Raw genomic sequence first — 26,407 nt, 5'->3', positions numbered from 1 at the left:
TACCATTTGATTTGAACTAAATCTAATTATATATTTTCTATTAATTCTGTACATCACTTGTGATAATTATTAATACAAAAAATGTATATATTTTTATTTAGGTGGGATTTTTTTTAATTCAACTTTTGTAAAATATGTTTTCTTTAATTGAATATAATTTAATTAATTAAATATTTTATTCAAAATGAAGTTAATAGAGGTGTAGCATTTTTTGCTTTGTTCGATATTTCAAATAAAAATATATATAGTTGATTTACAATAAATTCTCCCTACACTTCACCATGTTGAGCTCACTGTTTCTACTTTGAGTCTCCCCCTGGTAAACTATATTGGGAAAAGTAAAAAAAAAGTGTTTTTAACTTGAAAAAAATAAGAACAATATGTTTATGTTAAATAGTATTGTAAAATAATTGTATATATTTATTTTAAAAGTTATTTTTACCGTACTACTGACTTAATTTTGAAATAAATCTTTCATTTAAATATATTAAATGAGATGAAAAATGTTTTGGTGAAGTTTCAATTGAAAAATAAACTCCCACCTAAAGTAAAAAAATAAATATTGTTATTATGCATTAATATCTAGTAAAAGTGATGCATAGAATGTTTTAAGACTAATGTAATTATATTAATAAAAATGTTACAATAATTTTAGAATTCAGAAAAAGTTATTAAAGTAGTTGATTATTAAATAATAAATATGTGTTATTTGTTTTAGCATTAAATTATATGTATTTATATTTTAACTATTTTAAATACTAAGGGGCTGATTACGATGGCGGGTGGATCGCCACCGCCGGTCCGGCGGTGGCGATCCGCATGCCATCGTGACTTGATTTACCCCCCCGCGATATAATAATGGCTAGGGGTATCGCGGTGGACGCAAAGTGCATCCGCCGCTTTTCCACCGGTCGGCAATCGTTCCGATTGCCAGCCGGGTGGAGCTGGCCCACAATATGGTGGCGGTGTATGTATGTATGTATGTATTTGGTGCTTGTTAGGCGCCTTTATCACCCGTAGGTCTCATAGCGCCAGTAGATACTCAGAGATGACAGACGCGGGGTCTAGGCAGAACTAAAAAAGCCAAGTTTTCTGGGTTTTTCGGAACCTGTGATGATCAGGTTCCAGTCTGAGGTATAGAGGCAAAGAGTTCCATGTTTCAGGGGCAATTTTAGAGAAGGATATGTCCCCATTCCTTACTGTTCGGCCTTTGGGAACTGTTAGGAGATGCTTTCTGGTAGAGCGAAGGGTTCTGGCTGGTTGGTACGTTGTCAGCTTATTGGCTAGGTATTTCGGCCCGTTGCCGTTTATGGTCTTGTGGACTATACAGCATAGTTTAAATTTGATCAGTTTTTTTATGGGAAGCCAGTGTAAGGTCTTCAAACTTGGCGCAAAGGGGGTGCGGGGAGGGAGGTTTAGGACCAGTTTGACTGCAGTGTTCTGCAGGACCTGAAGTTTAGTCAAAAGATCCACATTTATGGAGGTGAGTAGTGCATTACCATAATCTAAACAGCTGATTATTAGTCCCTTTACTAAGGGCATGCGTGAGGGAAGAGGAATCCACTTGAAGATTTTCCTGAGATTGCACATTAGTCCGCAGCTGGTGCGCACTACATTGTTGATGTGGTCTGCCATGGAGAGTTTGTTATCCAGTGTTATTTCCAGATTTGGAGCTGCTGATTTAGGCGGATGGCTGGGTCCCAAGGCCGAGTGCCACCAGTCAACTGTCCACTGTTTATGGGCATCACCGAAGAGCAATATTTCGATTTTGTTGGCATTAAGGAATAAGTGGTTGTTTGTCATCCAGTCATTTATGGCCGTCATGCACAGTTGGAGTCTAAGTTTGATGTCTGATCCTAGGGTGATTAGTAGCTGCTTGTTATTGGCATACAAGACTGTTACAAACCCATGAGCTATGATTATTTTTTGCCAGTGGGGACACATATATATTGAAGAGTGTTGGACTCAGTATTAGGAACTCCCTTGTCTATTTTCTGGCTTTTAGAAGAAAAGTTTCCAATTTGGAAATTGGAGTATCGATCTGTCAGGTAGCTCTGAATCCAAAGTAGTGCTGAGCCCTCAACACCAGCCTCTCCTAGGCATTCCAAAAGGATGCCATGTGAGATGGTGTCGAAGGCAGCCGATAAATCAAGTTGAATCAGGATGGCGGATTGTCTTGTGACAAGGGCAAGCCGAATGTTGTCCACTATGTCGAGTAAGGCTGTTTCGGTGCTGTGGAAAGCCCGAAATCCTGATTGGGATGGATCCAACAACTTGTTATTGTCTAGATGTTTATATAGTTGGTTGTTGATCATAGATTCCATGATTTTTCCGAGAAGAGGCAGAAGGGAGATTGGTCGGTAGTTGACAAGCTGTTTAGGGTCGGCTGTTTTTTTTTTAGGATTGGTCTGATTATGGCCTCTTTCCAGGGGGAGGGTACGGTGGATTGAGATAGTGAGAGGTTAAAATATTTGATCAGGCTAGGGAGAATGGTCGGTGCAATTTTGGATAGGGTTTGAGAGGAGGCCGGGAAGGCTGGTGATCCAGATTTAATTTGTTTGATGGTGAGGGCTACTTCTTCTTCTGTGAATGTGTGGAATTTATTAAGAGCAGTGGTGAACATAGGTTGAAGCTTATTTGCCATCTGCTTAGGTGAGGTGTCGGTGGTTGGGGAAACAGTTTGTGGATGTCATTTATTTTGTTTATAAAAAAGGATGAGAGAGAATCCACCCATTCTTGGGTCTCAGTGAGTGTAGGCTGGCAGGAAGAGGGATTTGTGAATTCCTTGACTATTTTATATAGCTCTTTGTGAGAATTTGAGGCCAGGTGTATCCTGTCCCCTAGATAAACTTTTTTGGCTGTGGCTATTTTGTCCATGTAGAGTCAGTGCAATGTTTTGTAGTGCTGTTTGTCTATACCATTTTTTGTGTGTCACCATTTACGTTCAGCTGGCCTGACGGTGAGTTTGGTAATTTTATATCTGGGGTAAACCAGGGGGGGAGTTTATTTGGACTTCTCGTTAACTTTCTGGAGGGGAATAGTGTTTAAGGTCGTGTTGATTGCAAGTTCCAGATCTATTGCTGCCCTTTGGGCTTAGTAATCTCCGTAAGGGGGGGGATAAAATGAGTGGAAAAAGATTCTAAGCTTATCTTATTCCATGGTCTGCTTGGTTTCAGTACTTTCCTGAGTTGGGGTTGAATAGGTTTCCTGTGTATGAGAAACCTAATCACATGGTGGTCAGACAATAGGACTGGGAGTATTTGGTCAGTCACAACATTGGACGAATTTGTGAGTAGAAGGTCTAAAGAGCAACCAGCGATGTGGGTGGGACCTTCCACCAGCTGATTTAGACCTAGTGCGTTTAAGCTAGTGATAAGGTCATTAGTGTGGCTGTCCAATAGTTGCTCTGCGTATCCTATAGATGCCTGTGCATTGCACCATATCCTATTGACGCTTGCGATGTGCACCATATCCTATAGATGCCACCGCCGTGCAATATACCCTGCAGACAGCTGTGTCATGCGCCATATCTTGCAGATGCCTGTGCTGTGCACCATATCTTATGGAAACCTGAGCGGTGCACCATATCCTATAGACACCTGTGCACTCAATTCTGGGGAACAGTCAATAAAATAATAGGGAGGGTACTATCCGGAGGTGGAGGGGGAGGTCATTCTGGATCTTAGCTGTGATGTAGGAGAAGGAGCGGCTCCTACTGCGGCTGTGATGGATGTTGGGGGTTGTGCATGGGATAGTGAGGAAGAGTGCAGGTGTCTTGCGGGTAGGTGGAACTTACTTGGAATCAAATCATGCCTGGTCAATGGCAAACACCATGATCCCAGTCAATAAAACCAGATTCTCCAAATCTACGGGCACAACTACCAACATCCTGGCCATAGCAATGCAGAAAGATGCTCCAAGCAGCCTCTATCTTTGCTTCATAGACTTCAGAGCAGCATTCGATAACAATAGGCCGGCCTAGGCTCTGGAGGAAACTGGCCAACTCGAACATCCCGCTGTCACTGCTGGGCATGTTAATACTACTTCGCACAGACACCTGGGTGCAGGTGAAGCAGGGTGAGAGCACACACCTCTCCAGGTGAGTTCCAACCATCAAATGGTTAAAACAGGAGTGTATAACTTCTGCATTTTGCATGCCTCCAGGCTGGGGGGCACAATAATATCCAGTTTCCTGTTTGCGGCGATGGGGTCCTGGTGAGCCACACAATGAAGGCATACGCAGAGGAGAATTTCCTGGAAGTAAACTTCGAGAAAACGAAAACAATGACCATCAACTGCTGCAGAAAAAAACACCCCACCCTAGTATCTAGGGACTACATTGATCCAAACCACAATAAACTACAAGTACCTAGGCAGAGTAATCGACAAGGGGGGCCAATTCGTCATGCGATCAAATAGAAAGGGATGGCACTATCAGTGATGCTGAGGAACCCCAAACTAAAGCAGGAAGGTCTGTTGCAGTCACCTCTCCTTCAGGTAACTGAAACAAAAATACTACCAGCAATCACCTATGTAAGCGAAGCACTGACAGGCAGACTCTAAGGGGCTTACTACGCTGGCAGACGGTTGGCAGCTGCGGGCCAGCGGCGGCCATCCGTCCGCGATCGAAACCCGAAAAACCGCCTGTCACATTAGCATGGTGATGATGACCGCGACGGTGCGAAATCCCGCCCGCCGATTCTCCGCAGGTAGCAGTCCTTGAGCTTCCCTGGTGGGCGGACCTGGACTGCTAAAATGGGGCCGGTGCAGGGCCAGGCTCTGCCGGCATGATTATGATGCCGGCGGAAGCTAGCCTTTCCGCTGCATTGGAACCAGCATGGAACGGCTGGTGGAGACAGGTTCCAGGGGACCATTGCGGGCCCCCAATGTGTTGGGGGGGTGTGGGTGCACTGGGGGGGGGGTACATGTCTCTGTACCAGGTGGCAGGCACTGTAGGGTGCCTGCCACGCAGTGCAGGGAAATGCAGGACATGCTCCTTTTGACATTGCGGCGGTGCTGCTGGCAGCAGCAACTGCCACAATGTTAATGCCTGCGATCGTATCACCACTGTCGGATTTCGACTGCCGAGCATCCTAATTGGACCAGCGGGTATGCTGCAGTCCTTGCGGGCAGTCTTTTCCTGCTACCATGGCGGTTGGGGTGATTTCCGACCGCCATCGTAATAAGGTCATTACAGGCACATGCATCAAGGTAGGATTTTGCGAGTTCTTAATTGCGATAATTAAGGAATCGCAATTTAGAACTCGCAAAAACCTATGCATGTAGGAATCGCTATAAAAATAGCGATTCCTACACATTCCTTATTTGCAGCTCGCAAAATACGAGTCGCAAATAAGCAATGGCTTCCCATTCATTCCTATGGGCCTACCGGCCCATAGAAATGAATGGGAAATTGCATGCGCAATTTGCGAGTACCAATAGTTCATCGCAAATTGCGCATGCAATTTCAGGGTGCAAGGGTGTGAAAAGGACACCCTGTTGCACCACTGAAATTGATCTGTGCACATATGTTGCGCACACACATACCCTAAGAGCATGTGTGTGCACAACATGAAACTTTGAAAAATGCACAAAAGTGCATTTTTCAAAGTTTTTGCAAATTACCATGAAGTTCAACTTCAGAATAATTTGCGCCCCCAATCAGCGAAATCGCTACTCTCAAGTGGTTCTTGCATTGCATTTAAGAAATCACAAATTGCGATTCTTTAAATGCAATCTTAATTTGAAAACTCACAAATAATTGTGATTTTTCAAAGTGCGAGTGGCAAGTTGTTTCATGCATCACAAAAGCTTATTTTGCGATCGCAAACTGACGATTTTTGCGATTCGCACTGTTTGCGATCGTAAATAGCTTTGATGCATGTGCCTGTTAGACTCTAGACCAGTGGTTCCCAAACTTTTGACCCCTGAGGACCCCCATTGAGTCACCACTGGAAGCCTGGGACCCCCAAGTAATCTGTATGAGCTAAATTTCAAATATTAAAACAGTAACTAAAAAAAACACACATGTGCACACAATACAAATACTCAAAGTACTAAGGATTTTGGGGCCAGATGTACGACCATTTTATTTAGCACTTCGCAATTGGTGGCCCATTGCGAATGGCAAATTGTGAGTCGCTAAATGAAATGTACAACAGTGTGTTTAACACGGTTTGCAATTCCCAATGGGGTCGCAAATTGCGAGGCTCATGTATATTAATGAGCCTCTCGCAATTTGCAAGCCCTTCCTATTTGCGAATGCATTACTATCTACTTGAAGTAAGTGATAATTGCGGGTGTTTTGCGACTGTAATTGCAGTCGCAAAACATTTGTACATGGTTTTGAGACTCGCTATTTGGAAGGGAATGCCCCTTTCAAATAGCAAGTTGCAAAACCTATTTAGCAAGTTGCAAAAAAATTGTGACTCGCGAAATAGGCTATGTACATGGCCCGATGGCTTTTTGTATGCGCAAACTGGTTCACGAACCCGTTTGCGCATATAAAAACGGGTCGCATATGTGTCCCTTAGTATTTTATATTGAAGGAATACCCCCTCTGTCACATGTATTTCCTTTGTTTTATAGCATCTCTCATACCATTGTAGGATGTTAGAGCACTTTACATCACATACATATTGAGATAATGAATCATACATGTAAATCAGTGTTTAGAAAATGGTACATAAGGTAAGGGGACTACAAGGTGAAGTATTAACATGTCATTCATACTGATAGACATTTTTAAAGAGTGCTTGGCCTGGAAAAGCACAAACTCAGGATTCAGAACATAACACAGTGGCTAGCACTGACTTTTACATTAAAAATGTATTTCTTCCCAAATAAATCTTTTTATAGGTCTCTCTGCTAGATTACGATTGTCACTTATAAAGTGCACGGTAACAAAAGAATCTCTGTGACAAAATCAGTAACCACTGACCTATGCACATCAAGTCTGTTTGTTACACGTTCTTTGCAGTAGGCACATTAACCCTCTGTGCTACATTAGTTAAGTCAAAGCTGCCACTGAACAAAACCCTCCTCTCTCTCCAGCAGGTACATTAATCACTGGCATTATCTTGACACTGTTATTGTTGCTCGAACTCTTCTAATTATTCAAGAAACTTTGCTGTGCTTTTAAAACTGCTGCCCACGGACCCCCTGGGAATGTGTCACGGACCCCTGGTGGTCCGAGGACCCCAGTTTGGGAAACACTGCTCTAGACAGTATACTAGTCAAGACTTACAGGATCATCTTTAACCTCCCAAACTACTCCTTGGCGGTACGGATCCGATTGCAGTGCGGCCTAATGAAATGGTCCTTGGCAAGGCAAGGTGCATTTATTGTCTGCTGGTATAAGATCTGGCACGCCGCTCCTAACACCCTGAATCATCTTCTATGCAAGAGTTGCAGCACGGAAGCACATCGCCTGCCAGGAATTTCCTCCAGGAATCCCTCACAAAGACTGGGCTGCCCCAGGTCTGGGACATCCAATCAGTCACGTAGCCTTCAAAAAACTGGTTTGGAACTCAATTAGAAGCTTCTCACTGGTAGAAGATAAGGCCACATTCTCAGGCTGCAGTCATGCCTAGATGACAATCAACAGCTATCGCTCACTCACACCTCAAAAATATTTCAGCCTAGGCTACTCAAGAAATGTAAAAGAAAAGTTCAGAAAACTTCAACTGGGTATACTCCCTTTGGCTCTGCACCTTCCACCATGGCAGACGGAACAATTCTCAAACTGCTATCCACTATGCGGCTCAGCCACTGAAAGCATGCCGCACCTGCCCTGCTGTTTGCAACAAACTGAAGGAGAACGGATCCGACTACTTAAAACTCAGTTCAACTCAAGAGGGATTTGTACGCGGAGACAGGCAATGCTGGCCTGCTTCAACCCAGAGGATCCGCAGCTCAACAGTAGGCTGGTAAAGTTTCTTGTGCTGGTAGAAAAGAAAATTCAAAGAGTCGCCCAACACGCTCTACCATCAGCGCTTGCAACCGCCACAGAAACATTGGAATTCAGAGAGGTATAATTTACTATTCCAGCTCCAGTCTGCGCTACAGTAGGGAAAGCGCTGGACTTCAAAGGGAGTTACATTTAGTATGCCATTGTAAAGACGTGCATGGTAAAGAAGCATTTGTTGTAAAGCCTGCATTGTAAAGTAATGCGTAGTCCCGACTTTGCAGCGAAGGCTGTTTCCCATTTTAAAGATGCCTGCGCTAACACAACTTGTGAGTTAATGGTGTAAATGTTTGCTCATTTTATGTTACAGTGAAAAACATGATTAACTGAAACTGAGGCACCTGTGAAGCAGCTGCAATGTTCACATGTCATATGTTATCAGGGGCCATATGATGAATATGCATAGTTTCCTTGAATTAAAATAAGTGATGCCACCACCTTCCCCACACACCTCCAGTATAATCAGTTAGGAAGGGAGCAGCTAGGCGAAAGGTTGCACAAATTCCAGTCCTATTCGCAAGCAGCAGTGAAGCTTGTGATTCTGAAAACTGGCATAATGCTGGGGTGGATTGTTACAAGAGCCATTCTGGTGCTCCTGACTACAGGCATTACTTCTGGTGAGTACAACTGTTGTACCAGCCATTAGCTACAGAATGCACGTGCAGGGCTCTGCATGCATTAATTCTATGTGTTTACTGCCTTGTTGTACTCAATCAATAAATCAATCAGTCAGAATTTGTATAGCGCAGACCAGTCACCCCTAGGGGTATCCTGGTGCTGTGGGTGTGAAATCTCCGTCGAAGAGCCAGGTCTTGAGTTTCTTCCTGTCGTCCCCAGGCAGGGGGCTGTTCGAAGCTGGTGGGGGAAGTCATTTCAGGTCTTAGCTGTGATGTAGGAGAAGGAGCGGCTCCCACTGTGGCTGCGACGGATTTGAGGGGGTGACGTGCATGGGCCAGTGAGGAAGAGCGCAAGTGGCTTGCAGGTAGGTGGAACTTGGAATCAATTCCCTATATTATTCAGGCACTTTGGGCCTCATACACTAAAAATGCATTCTGTAAAATTGGTTGCAAATTGCACACCAACTTTAACCGAATGCATTGGTATTTTGCAAACATATGTACTAACAGGTTTGTTCACAAAATACTGAATCATAGCCAGGGCCACTGGCATTATGGGATTGTGAGCCGCTGCATTTTTCGCATATTTATCAATATGCTGCATTTGCCACATGATCCATCATCTGCTGTGTAATCTGCAGATTTGAACAAAAAATATATTTTGTTTCTAGCTCAAACGGTTCGAAAGTTACAAAAAACACAGCGATACTTGTTGCAGTACAGTGGACAGCCCTGTTGCTTATTGCAAACTAGTACAGATGAGGCGCAACTACTCCCTAGACAGTGTTAACAAGCATAAAAATGACAAAATTAAGTATTGCGATCAGAAAATGTACTGCATTATGCCGCATAAATTGCCTTTTTTTGCTGTATAATTTACTCAACCCTGCTGCATTATTTTGCCCTCCTCTGCTGCAAAATTCCAGTGCCCCTGATCATAGTGGGTCACAGTTTGATTTACCTCATGAATATTATTGAGATAGGTTGCAAATTGCGATCCACTAGGAATCGCAGCCATCACGGGAATGGCAGTCTGGTGGGGTCAGTAGACCCCCATGTTTGTGATTGTTTTAAAATGAAGCAATACTTTTTTATAAACTCGACCCATTTTCCGTAATAGAAAACAGGATGCGTTTAACAATTTTTTTTATATTGTTGCCAACTTTTTTAGAAGTAGGCAGTGGTCCCCTTTGGACCCCTTCCCATTTGCAAATGGGTTATCACAAGTGCGGCCGGCACAGGTAAGAGCGGTGAGGCAGTGAGGGGTGGGACAGGGCAGGGGCGTGGTAAGGTGCCGTAGGTGAGGTGTGGGGAGTCAACAGACGAAGGGATAAGTAAAATAAAATAAATTAATAAAACCACTTACTTTGTGCTCTTCGCATCGCCGACTCGGCGATGCGGCGAGTGCAAGGTAAGGGATCTTATTTATTTAATACATTTTACCTATCCCGACGTCAGTCGACTCCCCGCCGGGATCCACCCTATTGCGCTTACGCCTGGGTTATCACCTTCTTTGAGGTGTGAGTAAAATGTTAATGCTTTGCACCCTGATTTTGGTAAGTAATCAGTTTTTGGAAGAGACGCCTTTAACACGCCCCTTCCAAATACTAATTCGGTATGCTTTCCTAAATCCATTTAACGATCCGGAAAACCTTTTCTGATTCGTTAAATAAGATTAGTACATTTGAAAAAGGGATTTAGCGTTTACAGACCTGATTTACCAAATCTTAGTGTTTGCAACGGTAAAATCACTTTGTAGTGAGGTCCAAAAACTGTGTTTTACCAGGTGAAAGGACTGTAATGGGGCGTTAGGCATCAAGAAGTAACTGGCGCACCGTTTGGGGGGTCTAGGCCTTCAACCACCAATCACCCATGTAATGCCAACATTGGAGAGGAAATCTTGGGCCCGATTCACAAAACTAACTTAAGAAAAAATCCTAAACTTACTACCATTTTGGCATTCACAGAAGGCACTTACTCATTTCGGTATTCACCGAAGTTAGGAGTCCTAACTTTGGGACTCCTAAATTTCTTCTGTAAAATACCGAAAGTCTTAAAGTTAGGATTTTTCTCCGTTTAGGAGTATTAGGGCATGTGTGTGCGCAACATATGTGCGCAGATTAATTTCAGGGGTTCAACAGGGTGTCCTTTTGACACCCTTGCACCCTGAATTTGCATGCACAAAGTTAGGATTTTTCTCAGTTTAGGAGTCCTAACTTTAGCCATCGTAATAAGCCCATTACAGGCACATGCATCAAGGTAGGATTTTGCGAGTTCTTAATTGCGATAATTAAGGAATCGCAATTAAGGACTCGCAAAAACCTATGCATGTAGGAATTGCTATAAAAATAACGATTCCTACACATTCCTTATTTGCAACTCGCAAAATGCGAGTCGCAAATAAGGAATGGCTTCCCATAGGACTGAATAGGAAATTGCATGCGCAATTTGCGAGTACCAATAGTTCCTCGCAAATTGTGCATGCAATTTCAGGGTGCAAGGGTGTCAAAAGGACACCCTGTTGAACCCCTGAAATTAATCTGTGCACATATGTTGCACACACAGATGCCCTAGAAAAATCCTAACTTTAAGACTTTCGGTATTCACAGAAGGCATTTAGGAGTCCTAAAGTTAGGACTCCTAACTTCTGTGAATACCGAAATGAGTAAGTGCCTTCTGTGAATACCAAAATGGTAGTAAGTTTAGGATTTTGTCTTAAGTTAGTTCTGTGAATCGGGCCCTATGTTTTTAGGATGTTTAGGAGAAACCTGTCACCTTTAAGATTACAGTGCAACAAGTGATGTGACCGGTGAAGAGAGGGACAACAGTCTGACTCTGTCTGGGAGTGCGCATGCGTATTACTGACGTGATGGGGTAGGATGTTTGGTAAGATGGCCTTGAGGGGTAAAAAAGTTAACTAGCATTCGCACCAAGAATATTCAATTCTATTAAGGACACAGATGCGAAGATTATGCTTTCTCTTTCATTTACTGCAAACAAACAGCAGCCAATAAGATCATTTATAACATTTAGAAACAAAAACATTCCCAGAATGCTCAACGTGGATATGTAATGACCATAGAGACTAGCCCTATATAACAGTCTTTAAACCGGAACACTTCCTCTTTCTTTGGCCAATGAGTAGAGTTCAAATATATAAGTATCAGTCCAAATGCAAACGATAATGCATTTAAGTCCTTTTAGAATGCTGGAACAACAAGAACTGTGGAACTTGAAACTGAAGATCGCAGAAACCTACTTCTCTTAGTGCCACACAATGGTCTATTCTCCTTTCTGGTCAGTGCCTGAAACCAAAAATTATATTCGTATCAACTGTCAAATACCTGTAAATCAGGATGGGTAAACTTGACATTATGACTCATAAGATAATTGAGCTGGGATACTAACAAACTCAGGGCGCTCTACAATTATTATCAGGGATAAGTAAATTCTGAACTATTACTGATTGCGGTGCATCTAGAGGAGGGGCAAGTATCCCACGCCCGCGATTTTCTGTTACACACAGAAATGAACAGTCCAATATACCTCCGAGCACTCAATTACAATTACAAAGTTGTGTAACCAATACAATACATATGTCTTCAAGTAACTCAGCAGACCACAACATATGACAGTCCCAAAAAAAAGTTCAAGCTTTTAGTGTCTCTTAGTTGTCCTCGGGGTTTATTTCAAAGTTCCAAGTGATTTGCAGAGTTCCAAACTTCTTCAATACATCTTAACAGTGAGGTCAATACTGTTGCCAACACGTGTTTCGTCGTGTGTTAATTTCACACATTGACTTCCTCAGGGCTGTAATAAGAAAATACAACGCCCTCCATTACAATCTTTCAAATCATAACCTTGTCTGGAGAGATAGATATAGTCCCATCCACCATAGAAAAATGTCCTTATGTGCAGCATAAATGTAGGCATAGTACCAGAGAAACATAAGCATGGACATATCTCACCCAAAGTACCAATGGTGTTAAACCAATTCTAAAAATCCATGATTACCTTATAACCCAAGAACACTGGACAGAAGTATCAAAATTTCACCTGAAAAAATATTCAATCCTCTCCAATTATAAGTAACCTCTTCTCCAGTGTAAGTATAACAATTGTCTGTATAATAGAAACCAGACATAAGATTAATAACTCTAAAACTGTGATCAGCAAAAACCCTTTGTTCATATAAGAAGTCAGAGTTATAGTACAGTATAGTAAGAGAGCATGTATATATAACTCCACTAATGAATCACATGTTCACCATAACTAATAAGACCAAAACGTGGCTCAACCATTATTATACGCGTGCAAATTTCATTACCCTATCTCATGTAATTAATATACACTCACCATTTCATATCCTGAGTTATTTCCTTACGTACAATTGCACTATTCTCTAAATCAACATGAACATCCTGGAATAGAAATAACCTCATTTAAATTCCACACCATAAGCATAATACATACAGGATATCAGCAATAATAAACGCCTCCACTCACCACATCCAAAACTATATATCTTTGTCTGGGGATACTGAAACAAAAAAGAGTAACATTCACTCTCCTGTTCAATAACAGATGTCTAGAATCAAGTAGTAACTCTTACTGTTCTTACCCTCGTATTATAATGGCATATCCAAATCCCCACACCTGTACTGCATCAATCTTTGAAACGTATTTCCAATATAGTCATAGGACCTGTATATCCAAATAAAACGTATACAACCAAAGTGAGCGATAGTCAGTCTCAATTCAGGAGCTTTACTTAGCTAACCACCATGCTCAATGTTCCAACCTTACCGTCCGGTATTCTTTTATGGATGTATCCAAACTCGCAATTCTATACCTATAACACGAAGAAACGTGTCGTCAGCAACACAACAGAAGATCTATAAGCTTAATTTAAGTCGTACTGGTATTCTAACTGCGATGTTGCTTACCAGTGTTACAGCGGCAAGTGTCCTCGCTGTATGTCGGCGTTCTACACGGTCGCCATCTTAAAGTGTCTTTTTATACGGAAAATAGTGGGCGCCATATTACAATGGTCAATCTCACCGATCTCTATATATCTTAAAGTATAAGCTATAACTGCATCTATAATTATATATGGACCGTGTTATTCATACATGCGCTTCATCGTGTAATATTGGTTGGATTTAGTAAATTATAACACGTATTACCGTTATAACGTTCATAAAGTTCTCGGAGTTGCTTCATTAAAGCATCCGCACCGACAAATAATTGTCACTTATAGGACAAACTCATACACTTGGGATCGTATCTGACATACGACTATCGTCCACGAAGTGTAAAGTCCCGTGGACAGGCGCTAGTCACTGTCGATAACAATACTCCATTACCCTAGCAAATAGGCGTATAGACTTAAAAAATAGACGCACATGTATTTTCCTGAAATGCGCACATGTAATCCCATGATCCAGCCAACAGTAAGAGACAAGGTTGTCTCAATTACGTCACCCAGTGTGATAGGGCATTATTAGTAAGGTAAGGTATATGAGAGAAATAGAGGTGTATTAGTAGATCGCAGACCAAAGCAGGTACCCAGAGCACATAGTACAAATGATAATTAAAAACAATCTGGCACATATCCAGGTATTCAGAACACATAATACAACTGATAATTATAAACAGTCTGGCACATATCAGCACCCAATAATCGCTATAGGCTTCTGGTGGAGGATAGCATCAGAACCCATTAAAGGCCACCCCTTAAGACAGCTCCAATGTCTACATTTCTAGAATTGTTAGCTACAACAATATCCAATCTTTATATTCCTAGAATTCTTGGCATCAACAATATAGCACTGGGACTGCATTGGTATCTATACAAAAAAACAAGTTATATGCATAAAAACATTAGCAGCATTTTAAATCATCCTGTTCAGTGTTTAGTACAGTCCACATTAATCCTGCCCAACATAGTACTGGTACTCATTATCAATGTTCAAACCCCTATCTACCACCCTCAACTTCATAATCCAGATCACTTCTTTTCTTCTCAATCTAAGCTGCCTGTTGCCCCCCCTTGGGTCTGGGGCAATGTGATCAATAGCATGGTAACTGAATTGGTGTTGATCCTGTTTATCACAGTTTTGTACACTGTGGGCAGCAATGGGGTATCTTGTATCACCATTCTTCCAGGCTCGGAAGTGTTCCACCATTCTACCTCTTAATCTTCTAATGGTGCTGCCAACATATATTTGGCCACAAGTGCAGGATATAACGTATATAACATAAGTTGTATCACAGTTGATAAATACATCAATATCATATACATCTGAGCCATTGTAACTAAATTGAAGTACCTTCTTCTTAGCCCATCTGCATGAGTTACAACGGCCACATTTGTGAAAGCCCTTCCTTGCATCATTAAGCCAAATACCCTTCTTAGATTTATTCGGATAACTCGTGCTCAAATCATTGGCCAATGTCCTGCCTTTTCTGTACGTAATAGATGGTCTCTCAGTTATAACGGGTAGTAGGTCAAGATCAGCTCGAATAGATACCAATGCTTATTCACAATTGAGTACAGTACCCTAGACTCAGTGTTATATTGTGTAATCAACCGTACTTTCTCAATTCTTTCATCTACTTGTTCTTTACATGCTAAGGTTTGCTGCCTTCGTAGGTTCTTCGCTCGCCTCCTAGCCTTCACAATCACTCTGGTATCATAGCCTCTGGCTAGAAATCTGTTTGACATGTCCATTAAGTTTAGCTCAAAATCCTCATCCTCAGAGCAATTTCTCCTTGCCCTGACCATCTCAGAATAGGGAATGGATCTCTTCTGACAATTAGGATGGCAACTTGTTGCATATAATACTGCATTGCAGCTAGTGTCTTTTCTAAACATCCTGGAGCAGAGTTTCATATCCTTCACAAAGAGTTCAATATCTAGAAATTCAATCTTCTTTGTATCATATTTAGTGGTAAATCGTAAGTTGACATCATTGTTATTAAGGTGGTCAAAGAAGCCAAGGAGATCAACAAGTGAACCAGTCCAAATCATGAGACAGTCGTCAATAAATCTGCCCCAGTATTGGATGTTATCAATCCACCTCCGTCCACGATGGCCCCAGATCCACTCCGCCTCAAACCACCCCATAAAGAGGTTAGCAAAAGACGGAGCGAATCTGGATCCCATCGCGGTACCAAGGCGTTGTCTGTACCATTTCTGATAAAAAAGGAACACATTATTCTTCAGTACTAAATCGGTCATATCTAGTAACATTTTAGTGTGTTCAAAGAACTCCACTGACCTCTTGTTAAGGAAGGTCTCCACTGATGAAATACCAAGGGAGTGTTCGATATTAGAATAAAGCGAAACAACGTCCAGTGTCACTAAGTACATCCCTTCCTCCCATGCAACATCAGACATAATATTCAGCACGTGTTTCGTGTCCTGGATATACGAGGGCAATGACTGTACATATGGTCTCAAGAATATATCAATATACTGAGAAATCCTCTCAGTGGGGCCACCAATACCAGAGATTATTGGTCTCCCAGGTGGGTTGTCTCTGTTTTTATGAACTTTTGGTAATGTATATAGACAAGGTGCCCTAGGTGTTGTAATGGTAAGATAGTTATATTCATCAATGTCTAATAATGTCAGGTCATACCACTCTCTGAGTTTCTTGTTGATATTAATCTTTAGTGTATCAAGAGGGTTACTACTGAGTACTTCATAGTACCTGGAGTCGTCTAATTGAGAGTATATTTCCGCATTATATTTTGCTGTGTCCATAACGACAATATTACCCCCCTTATCTGCCATACGGATGGTAATACTGTCATTGTCTTTTAAGGTCCTAAGCGCTGATCTTTCTGCAATAGTCAAATTATCTGGCTTTCTATGTAGCCCATGTCTAGAGCCCTTGTCTATTATCTTGTCTATATCCAATTCAACCATTTTGTGAAAAGTGTCTATGGTGTTACCTGTTCCTAGTTGCGGTGTCCACTTAGATTTCAATTTAAGGCCACTGCTAACACTCACAAATCTGTTAACTTCAAGGTCATCAAGTAGTTTAGCCATTGTAATAGGGTCATGTTCATTCTCCGTGAGCGACAGCAGTAGCTTCGTTGCATTCGCCCCCTCTATACTCAGGTCACTAATAGTCTGTAAATGTTCATGACTTTTATCTTTAATTGGTACATGCACAAAATGTTTCTTGATTTTTAACAATCTTACAAATCTGTATATATCAATCTTGGTTTGATACCAATCAGGTAGTAAATTTAGGCAAAAACCAAGACCCTTCTTTAACAAAGAGATCATATCATCTGTAAGAGTTAATTGTGATAGGTTAACAATCTCCAGTTCACAGTCAGTTACATTAAGGCTGTCAGTTACTCTTTCCACAATCTGAGTCTCATTCCTCTTCTTGGTGCCTGTTGACCCCTTGCCCCTAGATCCTCTCCTTGTCTTGACAGACCCCCACCTCTGCCACTGAAGGTGCTGTCCCGATTTCCTATTCTGACTCGTTTGACTTCCTCTAAAAAATTACTGTTATCCTCTGAATTTGCCTCAGCTTGCAATGAACCATCCACCTCCTCATTCTCACTACTAGCTAGTGATGACGCTTCTGTTTCACTCGCACTCATATTAGGTGTAGGAGTAGGCTTCTGTTTAGAACCTCGGGATTGCTGAATTAAATAATCAAAACGTTTGGCAAATGTGAAGACGCGGCCTGATTTATAATCCCTTTCATCTCGTTGTAGTTTTCTTGCCTTTCTACGCTTAATGTCTGCCTGAAGGTCATTCAAGTAGTTATCAAGGATCGTGTAATTTTTTATAGTGGCCTCAGGCATATTTAATTCTTTTATCTCATCCCCAATTTTCTGTATTTCCTCCAGTAATTTCTTGATCCTGCGTTCCGCATTCTCAATAAGTATATTCATTAGGTTTCTGGAGGAAGATGTCAATTCCTTCTCCCACCTATCTAGTAAATCAGATTCTAAGTCTTCGTAGGTAGGCATTATTTGAGATCTGAGACCTCTAGGTATTCTATTGAGGGTCAGATATTGTTTCAGGGTGGCTGCGTCCCACCATTTATTCAATTCCTGCTTCTTCAAATATTCTAGTTTCTTAAATTTCTCCTTAAGTCCTACATTCTTAGTCGGTTGTTGCACATTTGTGGGCTTACTGCTTCTACCTGTCTGGAAATTACTGAAAAGATCCTGTGCTTCCTGATCCCTATTCATATTCGTAAATCCCAAGAGGGCTGCACCTGTTTTGGAAAAAGTTAATTGAGCTGGGATACTAACAAACTCAGGGCGCTCTACAATTATTATCAGGGATAAGTAAATTCTGAACTATTACTGATTGCGGTGCATCTAGAGGAGGGGCAAGTATCCCACGCCCCCGATTTTCTGTTACACACAGAAATGAACAGTCCAATATACCTCTGAGCACTCAATTACAATTACAAAGTTGTGTAACCAATACAATACATATGTCTTCAAGTAACTCAGCAGACCACAACATATGACAGTCCCAAAAAAAAGTTCAAGCTTTTAGTGTCTCTTAGTTGTCCTCGGGGTTTATTTCAAAGTTCCAAGTGATTTGCAGAGTTCCAAACTTCTTCAATACATCTTAACAGTGAGGTCAATACTGTTGCCAACACGTGTTTCGTCGTGTGTTAATTTCACACATTGACTTCCTCAGGGCTGTAATAAGAAAATACAACGCCCTCCATTACAATCTTTCAAATCATAACCTTGTCTGGAGAGATAGATATAGTCCCATCCACCATAGAAAAATGTCCTTATGTGCAGCATAAATGTAGGCATAGTACCAGAGAAACATAAGCATGGACATATCTCACCCAAAGTACCAATGGTGTTAAACCAATTCTAAAAATCCATGATTACCTTATAACCCAAGAACACTGGACAGAAGTATCAAAATTTCACCTGAAAAAATATTCAATCCTCTCCAATTATAAGCAACCTCTTCTCCAGTGTAAGTATAACAATTGTCTGTATAATAGAAACCAGACATAAGATTAATAACTCTAAAACTGTGATCAGCAAAAACCCTTTGTTCATATAAGAAGTCAGAGTTATAGTACAGTATAGTAAGAGAGCATGTATATATAACTCCACTAATGAATCACATGTTCACCATAACTAATAAGACCAAAACGTGGCTCAACCATTATTATACGCGTGCAAATTTCATTACCCTATCTCATGTAATTAATATACACTCACCATTTCATATCCTGAGTTATTTCCTTACGTACAATTGCACTATTCTCTAAATCAACATGAACATCCTGGAATAGAAATAACCTCATTTAAATTCCACACCATAAGCATAATACATACAGGATATCAGCAATAATAAACGCCTCCACTCACCACATCCAAAACTATATATCTTTGTCTGGGGATACTGAAACAAAAAAGAGTAACATTCACTCTCCTGTTCAATAACAGATGTCTAGAATCAAGTAGTAACTCTTACTGTTCTTACCCTCGTATTATAATGGCATATCCAAATCCCCACACCTGTACTGCATCAATCTTTGAAACGTATTTCCAATATAGTCATAGGACCTGTATATCCAAATAAAACATATACAACCAAAGTGAGCGATAGTCAGTCTCAATTCAGGAGCGTTACTTAGCTAACCACCATGCTCAATGTTCCAACCTTACCGTCCGGTATTCTTTTATGGATGTATCCAAACTCGCAATTCTATACCTATAACACGAAGAAATGTGTCGTCAGCAACACAACAGAAGATCTATAAGCTTAATTTAAGTCGTACTAGTATTCTAACTGCGATGTTGCTTACCAGTGTTACAGCGGCAAGTGTCCTCGCTGTATGTCGGCGTTCTACACGGTCGCCATCTTAAAGTGTCTTTTTATACGGAAAATAGTGGGCGCCATATTACAATGGTCAATCTCACCGATCTCTATATATCTTAAAGTATAAGCTATAACTGCATCTATAATTATATATGGACCGTGTTATTCATACATGCGCTTCATCGTGTAATATTGGTTGGATTTAGTAAATTATAACACGTATTACCGTTATAACGTTCATCAAGTTCTCGGAGTTGCTTCATTAAAGCATCCGCACCGACAAATAATTGTCACTTATAGGACAAACTCATACACTTGGGATCGTATCTGACATACGACTATCGTCCACGAAGTGTAAAGTCCCGTGGACAGGCGCTAGTCACTGTCGATACCAATACTCCAATACCCTAGCAAATAGGCGTATAGACTGAAAAAATAGACGCACATGTATTTTCCTGAACTTATAATTTACTAAATCCAACCAATATTACACGATGAAGCGCATGTATGAATAACACGGTCCATATATAATTATAGATGCAGTTATAGCTTATACTTTAAGATATATAGAGATCGGTGAGATTGACCATTGTAATATGGCGCCCACTATTTTCCGTATAAAAAGACACTTTAAGATGGCGACCGTGTAGAAAGCCGACATACAGCGAGGACACTTGCCGCTGTAACACTGGTAAGCAACATCGCAGTTAGAATACTAGTACGACTTAAATTAAGCTTATAGATCTTCTGTTGTGTTGCTGACGACACGTTTCTTCGTGTTATAGGTAAGCATGGGCGGAAAATCCGTTTCGCTCGCGGATTTTGCGGATTTTCGGTAAATTCGCAATCCGCGAGATCCGCGAATCTCCCGCAAAATCCGCAAATCCGCGAGCAGCGGATTTTATGGCTTGCTCGCACTGTTCGCGTGAGTTCGCGGCTTGCCAGTACAACTTAGCACCCCGCGAGTAAGTGCTAAATTGCAGAAATACGATCTTAGCAAAACTGAAACTACTTACCAGGTTCAAAAGTTCAGGCTCATCATTAGTAGCCATTTCCTGTAGTGCTTCCTGAGGGGCCCCTCCAGAGTTCAGTTGCCAGTTGCAACTATTATGTGACCCTGCTCTGAACCTCAGAATAGTTACACATATGCCACAAAGGTCCTGAATTACAGCTAAGGGAGACAAGCAGGAGCCAGGCTGGAAGTTGAAATCCATTAATCAGCCCCTAATTCATTATTGTCAGTTGGGGCAGGGCAGGTGTTGTAACTAATTTTGCAACAATGAAAGCACTTAGCAAGTGCAAAAGATCACTAATCAGGAAGCACTAAGGAAGCAGGTGCCAGCTAAAAAAATATTCTGTGACACATTAATCAGCCCCAAATTAATTCAGGTCACTTGAGGCAGGGAAGGTGTGCTTTGCTTTGCCGAAAATAATGTACACTGGACAACCAGAGGGTGTGGTGATGAAACAGAGGGTGGCATGGGTGGGCCAGAGGGTGGCATGAGTAGTCAGAGAGTGGCAGTGGTGACAGAGAGTGGCAGTGATGAAGAAGAGTGTCCCAAACAGGCTGGACACGTAGAAACAACAAGTTCGCAAAACTTGCGACCCGACAGGTAAGTTCGCAAATTGCGAAATTGTAAAAACCCTCGCGAACTGGCAGAAACACGCGCGAACACAAAAAAAAAAAATCCGCAAATTCGCGGGAATTCGCGGATTTTACGGATTGCGAGTTCGCAAATCCGCAAAATTCGCGAACGCGAGATTCGCAAAATTCGCCCATGCTTAGTTATAGGTATAGAATTGCGAGTTTGGATACATCCATAAAAGAATACCGGACGGTAAGGTTGGAACATTGAGCATGGTGGTTAGCTAAGTAAAGCTCCTGAATTGAGACTGACTATCGCTCACTTTGGTTGTATACGTTTTATTTGGATATACAGGTCCTATGACTATATTGGAAATACGTTTCAAAGATTGATGCAGTACAGGTGTGGGGATTTGGATATGCCATTATAATACGAGGGTAAGAACAGTAAGAGTTACTACTTGATTCTAGACATCTGTTATTGAACAGGAGAGTGAATGTTACTCTTTTTTGTTTCAGTATCCCCAGACAAAGATATATAGTTTTGGATGTGGTGAGTGGAGGCGTTTATTATTGCTGATATCCTGTATGTATTATGCTTATGGTGTGGAATTTAAATGAGGTTATTTCTATTCCAGGATGTTCATGTTGATTTAGAGAATAGTGCAATTGTACGTAAGGAAATAACTCAGGATATGAAATGGTGAGTGTATATTAATTACATGAGATAGGGTAATGAAATTTGCACGCGTATAATAATGGTTGAGCCACGTTTTGGTCTTATTAGTTATGGTGAACATGTGATTCATTAGTGGAGTTATATATACATGCTCTCTTACTATACTGTACTATAACTCTGACTTCTTATATGAACAAAGGGTTTTTGCTGATCACAGTTTTAGAGTTATTAATCTTATGTCTGGTTTCTATTATACAGACAATTGTTATACTTACACTGGAGAAGAGGTTACTTATAATTGGAGAGGATTGAATATTTTTTCAGGTGAAATTTTGATACTTCTGTCCAGTGTTCTTGGGTTATAAGGTAATCATGGATTTTTAGAATTGGTTTAACACCATTTGTACTTTGGGTAAGATATGTCCATGCTTATGTTTCTCTGGTACTATGCCTACATTTAAGCTGCACATAAGGACATTTTTCTATGGTGGATGGGACTATATCTATCTCTCCAGACAAGGTTATGATTTGAAAGATTGTAATGAAGGGCGTTGTATTTTCTTATTACAGCCCTGAGGAAGTCAATGTGTGAAATTAACACACGACGAAACACGTGTTGGCAACAGTATTGACCTCACTGTTAAGATGTATTGAAGAAGTTTGGAACTCTGCAAATCACTTGGAACTTTGAAATAAAACCTGAGGACAACTAAGAGACACTAAAAGCTTGAACTTTTTTTTGGGACTGTCATATGTTGTGGTCTGCTGAGTTACTTGAAGACATATGTATTGTATTGGTTACACAACTTTGTAATTGTAATTGAGTGCTCAGAGGTATATTGGATGACTCATAAGATACATTTTACCTGGGTGGGATAATCTTCGCCTCCGTGTCCTTAATAGAATTGAAAATTCTTGGTGCAAATGCTAGCTAATTTTTTATTCTATTACACGACGGGAGGCTTCAGATTATGCTCGTTTAACGCTTATCTAACACCACTGAAGCTACATCGCCCACAGGTTTATAATAAAATAGTTTGAAACTGGAACTGGAAGACCAATCAGCAGCTTTCGTGATATTGTGTATACTGGTACCAAGCATGAATGATTTGGAGGCCAGAGCACCCCTAACTGAGTGTGCTCCAAACAAGTTAATGTCAATACCTGCTTCTGACATAACAAATCTAAGCCATCTGGCAATAGTAGCGGAAGTAACAGGTTTGAAAAGTTTCTGTAAAGCAATAAGCAACCTGGAACAACTAGCTGGCCGGAGAGAACGTGTACATTCTTCATACACTTTGAGACATCTAACCACACAAAGTTTTTCATTCAAAGGAAACGCATTGTAATCAATGGATTTGGGAAAGGTTTTGGTACGAGCAGTAATGACAAAAGACACACCTTCTAGTGAGAAAATCCTACCCTCTAAATCAAGCACTCTAACATCAGAAACCATGCGGCAGGCAGATAAGCATAATAATATGGCTAACTTAGCTGACAATTGTTTCTGAGACAGTAACTCATTATTAGTCCAGTTATCAAACAAATTCAGAACTTTCAAAACATCCTGTAAAGAAGTATACTTAGCCTTAGGAGGATTGGCTACCCGAATTCCTTTCAAAAGCTTGCACACTTATGGATGCATTCCCACTGCATTGCCATCCAGTTGAGAATAGCCTTCTGAAATGGCTGAACGAAAGTTATTCACCGATCCATAGGATAAACCATCAGCAGCCTTCTGGGAGAGAAAATTTACGACGTGAGAGAGATCTGCTTCCACGGGATCCAGGTGTTTCTCCAAGCACCAACCTAACCAAGCCTTCCAGGCAGACCCGTATCGCTTTCTGGTTGAAGGAGCCCAGGCTTGTTGGATAAAACCGGAAGCTTGCTCCGAAATTCCTGGCAACGACCACTGTTGCCGGAAAGCTTCCACGCCATCAGTGATAGCTGCCCCGCCAGGACCAACGGATGAAGCTCTCTCTGGGGGCCCTGGAACATTAGTGGGAAGCACGGGAGGTGAAGCGGTTAATCGCATGCCATCTCCAGAAGACCTGGGAACCACGGTTGCGATTTCCACATCGGGGTGATCAACACAATCTCCGCTTCTTGTCGAGAAACTTGATTCGCCACTCTGGGTATCAGGACAAACGGGGGAAAGGTGTAATGGAGACTTAGGGACCAATCCTGTCTGAATGCATCTGTTGCTTTCACTAAGGTGTCTGGCCTCCAGCTGAAGAACAACTCCAGCTGATAGTTCAGTCTGGAGGCAAAGAGATCTATGCTGAACGGACCCCACAGAGATTGGATCTGGTGAAACAGGGATGGATGAAGCTTCCAATCGCTGTAGTCCTTCAAATGGCGTGAGTGCTAGTCTGCTACTGCATTGTCTCGCCCCGGAAGGTATTCCGAAATCACTGTTATATGATGCGCTAGACAATCTCCAGTGATTGCGTCGGAAGGAGAATCGATTTCTCTTTGTTCACTACAAACCCCAGATTCTCTAACAGGGACATCGTATCTGAAGGTGGAGAGATGCTAGATGCACAGAGAGAGCCATGATCAGAATATCGTTGAGGTAAATTATGAGACGTATACCCTGCTCCCGGAGATGCGCAACCACCGGCTTCAGGAGTTTGATGAAATACCACGGAGCCGAGGAAAGACCAAAAGGCAGGACCAAGTATTCCAGGTGCTTGCCACACCATTGAAACTGTAGAAGGGAGGGAAAATGGGTACTGTAAGGTATGCGTCTTTGAGGTCGGGGTGGACTAGCCAATCCGCCCGCCTCAGGAGGTCTGCTAGAAGATGGATCCCTTCCATCTTGAAATGATGGTACAGAACAAAACAATTGAACTCTTTCAAGTTCAGAACCAGCCGGTAACCTCCAACCCTCTTCTGCACCAGGAAGACGTTGCTGTAGAAGCCCGCCGGCTCACCCTCCTCGCAGTAGGCAACCGCGTGCTTCTTCAGCATCTCCTCTATTTCTTGATCTATAAAACGTTCGTCTTTTTGGGAAAAATACAGAGGGATAGGAGGGGACCCTTGGAAGGGAGTTTGATAGAAATCTATGCGAAAACCTTGCACTGTTTGAAGGACCCTAGCTGTCTGCCTGTTGCAAAGAAAATGGTGAATCCGACCCCCCCCCAGCGGGTACAGAGATAGAGACAGTGGGCTTACCTGACGTAATCTGAGGTTGGGATTTTCCTCTATGGCCACCTTGGTGGAAACACGACGATTAGAACGTCTGGTTGGGTAGAAAGTACCGCCTCTGGTGGGGTCCTGAAAGTCTCTGCGGCCCCGGCCGTAACCACCTTGTGCGGGACCCTGGTAATACTGATGGCCTGGCGAGCGGCCCCTGCGCCGCCCAACCCGTCCAAAAAGGTCAGCATTGAATATCCGTTTGATATTAGCTTGGGCTTTGTCTAGACTGGTGAAAGTTCCCACATATTTGGAGACGTCTTTGACAAAACGTTCACCGAACAGTAATCCATCTGCCAGGGCACCTGGTTCTGCCGTGGCCAGCTCGGTTAAGTTAGTGTCCATGCGCATTAAGAGGGACTTCCTGCACTCTGAAAAAATGGCGTCGTTTGCGTTACCCAAAAAACAAATCGCGCGTTGGGTCCAACCCTCAGGAATGTCAGGGTCGATCAATGCACCAGTTTCCTTGGCCACCAGAACCATCTCAAGGATTTTAGATAAGGGACCAATGGTATCTAACAGCTTATCCTGGCAGCCACGCCAGGCCCGATCTATGCCTTTTTTGGGATCCTTCTGGAACTTCTTTCAGGAAGGCCAACATATTAGGGTCAATATCTGGGGCCTCTGTGACCTTGTCCGGTACATCGGGACGGGGGCATTCAGAGTAGACTTTAGACGGTTTCTAACATCCCTGTCAAAACTGCGTCGCAGGTTTTGATGAATATAGTCCACCGCCTCAGGAGGAGGGGCCCAATTGGAGGACCTGGGATATATCCTGGGGGTGGAAATTGAAGGGGTTAGATGGTTGGTAAACTGGGGGAGATTGAGAGCGTAGAATCGTTTTCTTGGCTTTCTTCCTTTTAGGGGACACAGTGTGCCTGGTGGAGTCAGTGTCCGTGTCAGTGTCCTTATCTGTAGCCACCTTGGGCACAGCGGGCAGAGGATTCGGAGACCCTGAGTATGGGTGGTCTCTGGTTAACGGGGAGGGCAACTTAGTGAGGGCCTGTGCAAGCGGCCAATTGGGTGCTACAGTAGATGCAGATTTACCCCCGGTAGACGTACTAGTGGGAGCATTATCCTGTTGTAAAAAGTCATGGCACTTCGCGAAATTTTCCAGTTGCGCCGTAATAGGCTTTAATGCCGCCAACAACGCCTTAATCACGGTCTTAGGGAGCGCCACTTCCACCGCCATGTTAACGTAGTCTTGGACGGATGCATCCAAAGCATTCACGAGGTTGTCTTCGAGGAGGGGGGCATGCTCTTCCTCATAGTACCTATATTCGTCCACCTCAAAATAGGACCAGTCTTCCATGTCCACCGTAAGATAGGTGACAACTTAAGACCAAATTATTAAGAATCCCAAAGGGATTAATCAAGGGGGAGCAAATCCTGGTGCAAATATTAATTATATGAAGTAAAAAACTTGCTCCTCAGCAAAGATGTAGTCCACAATCAGCCCGAGGGCGTCAAGAGCCTCTGTAAATATACCAGCCTGCACACAGCTGGGGGCCTGCCACTT

General features: G+C 42.2%; 1 protein-coding gene across 1 annotated transcript in view; it reads left to right on the top strand.

Annotated features, from left to right (window-relative positions):
• The first annotated feature begins 8,417 nt into the window (after positions 1-8,417).
• Positions 8,418-26,407, top strand: part of LOC147663565 (uncharacterized) — a 159,011-nt gene continuing 141,021 nt past the window's right edge. Inside the window, exon 1 of the mRNA XM_086950357.1 lies at positions 8,418-8,583. Coding sequence (XP_086806483.1) covers positions 8,523-8,583 — 61 coding nt within the window. The 5' untranslated portion in view covers positions 8,418-8,522. The remainder of the gene's footprint in view (positions 8,584-26,407) is intronic.

This window comes from Lissotriton vulgaris, unplaced genomic scaffold, assembly GCF_964263255.1.
Source record: "Lissotriton vulgaris unplaced genomic scaffold, aLisVul1.2 SCAFFOLD_1266, whole genome shotgun sequence".
Lineage (NCBI taxonomy): Eukaryota > Metazoa > Chordata > Amphibia > Caudata > Salamandridae > Lissotriton > Lissotriton vulgaris.
The sequence above is the reverse complement of the archived record's forward strand: the minus strand, read 5'-3'. Positions and strand labels throughout refer to the sequence as shown.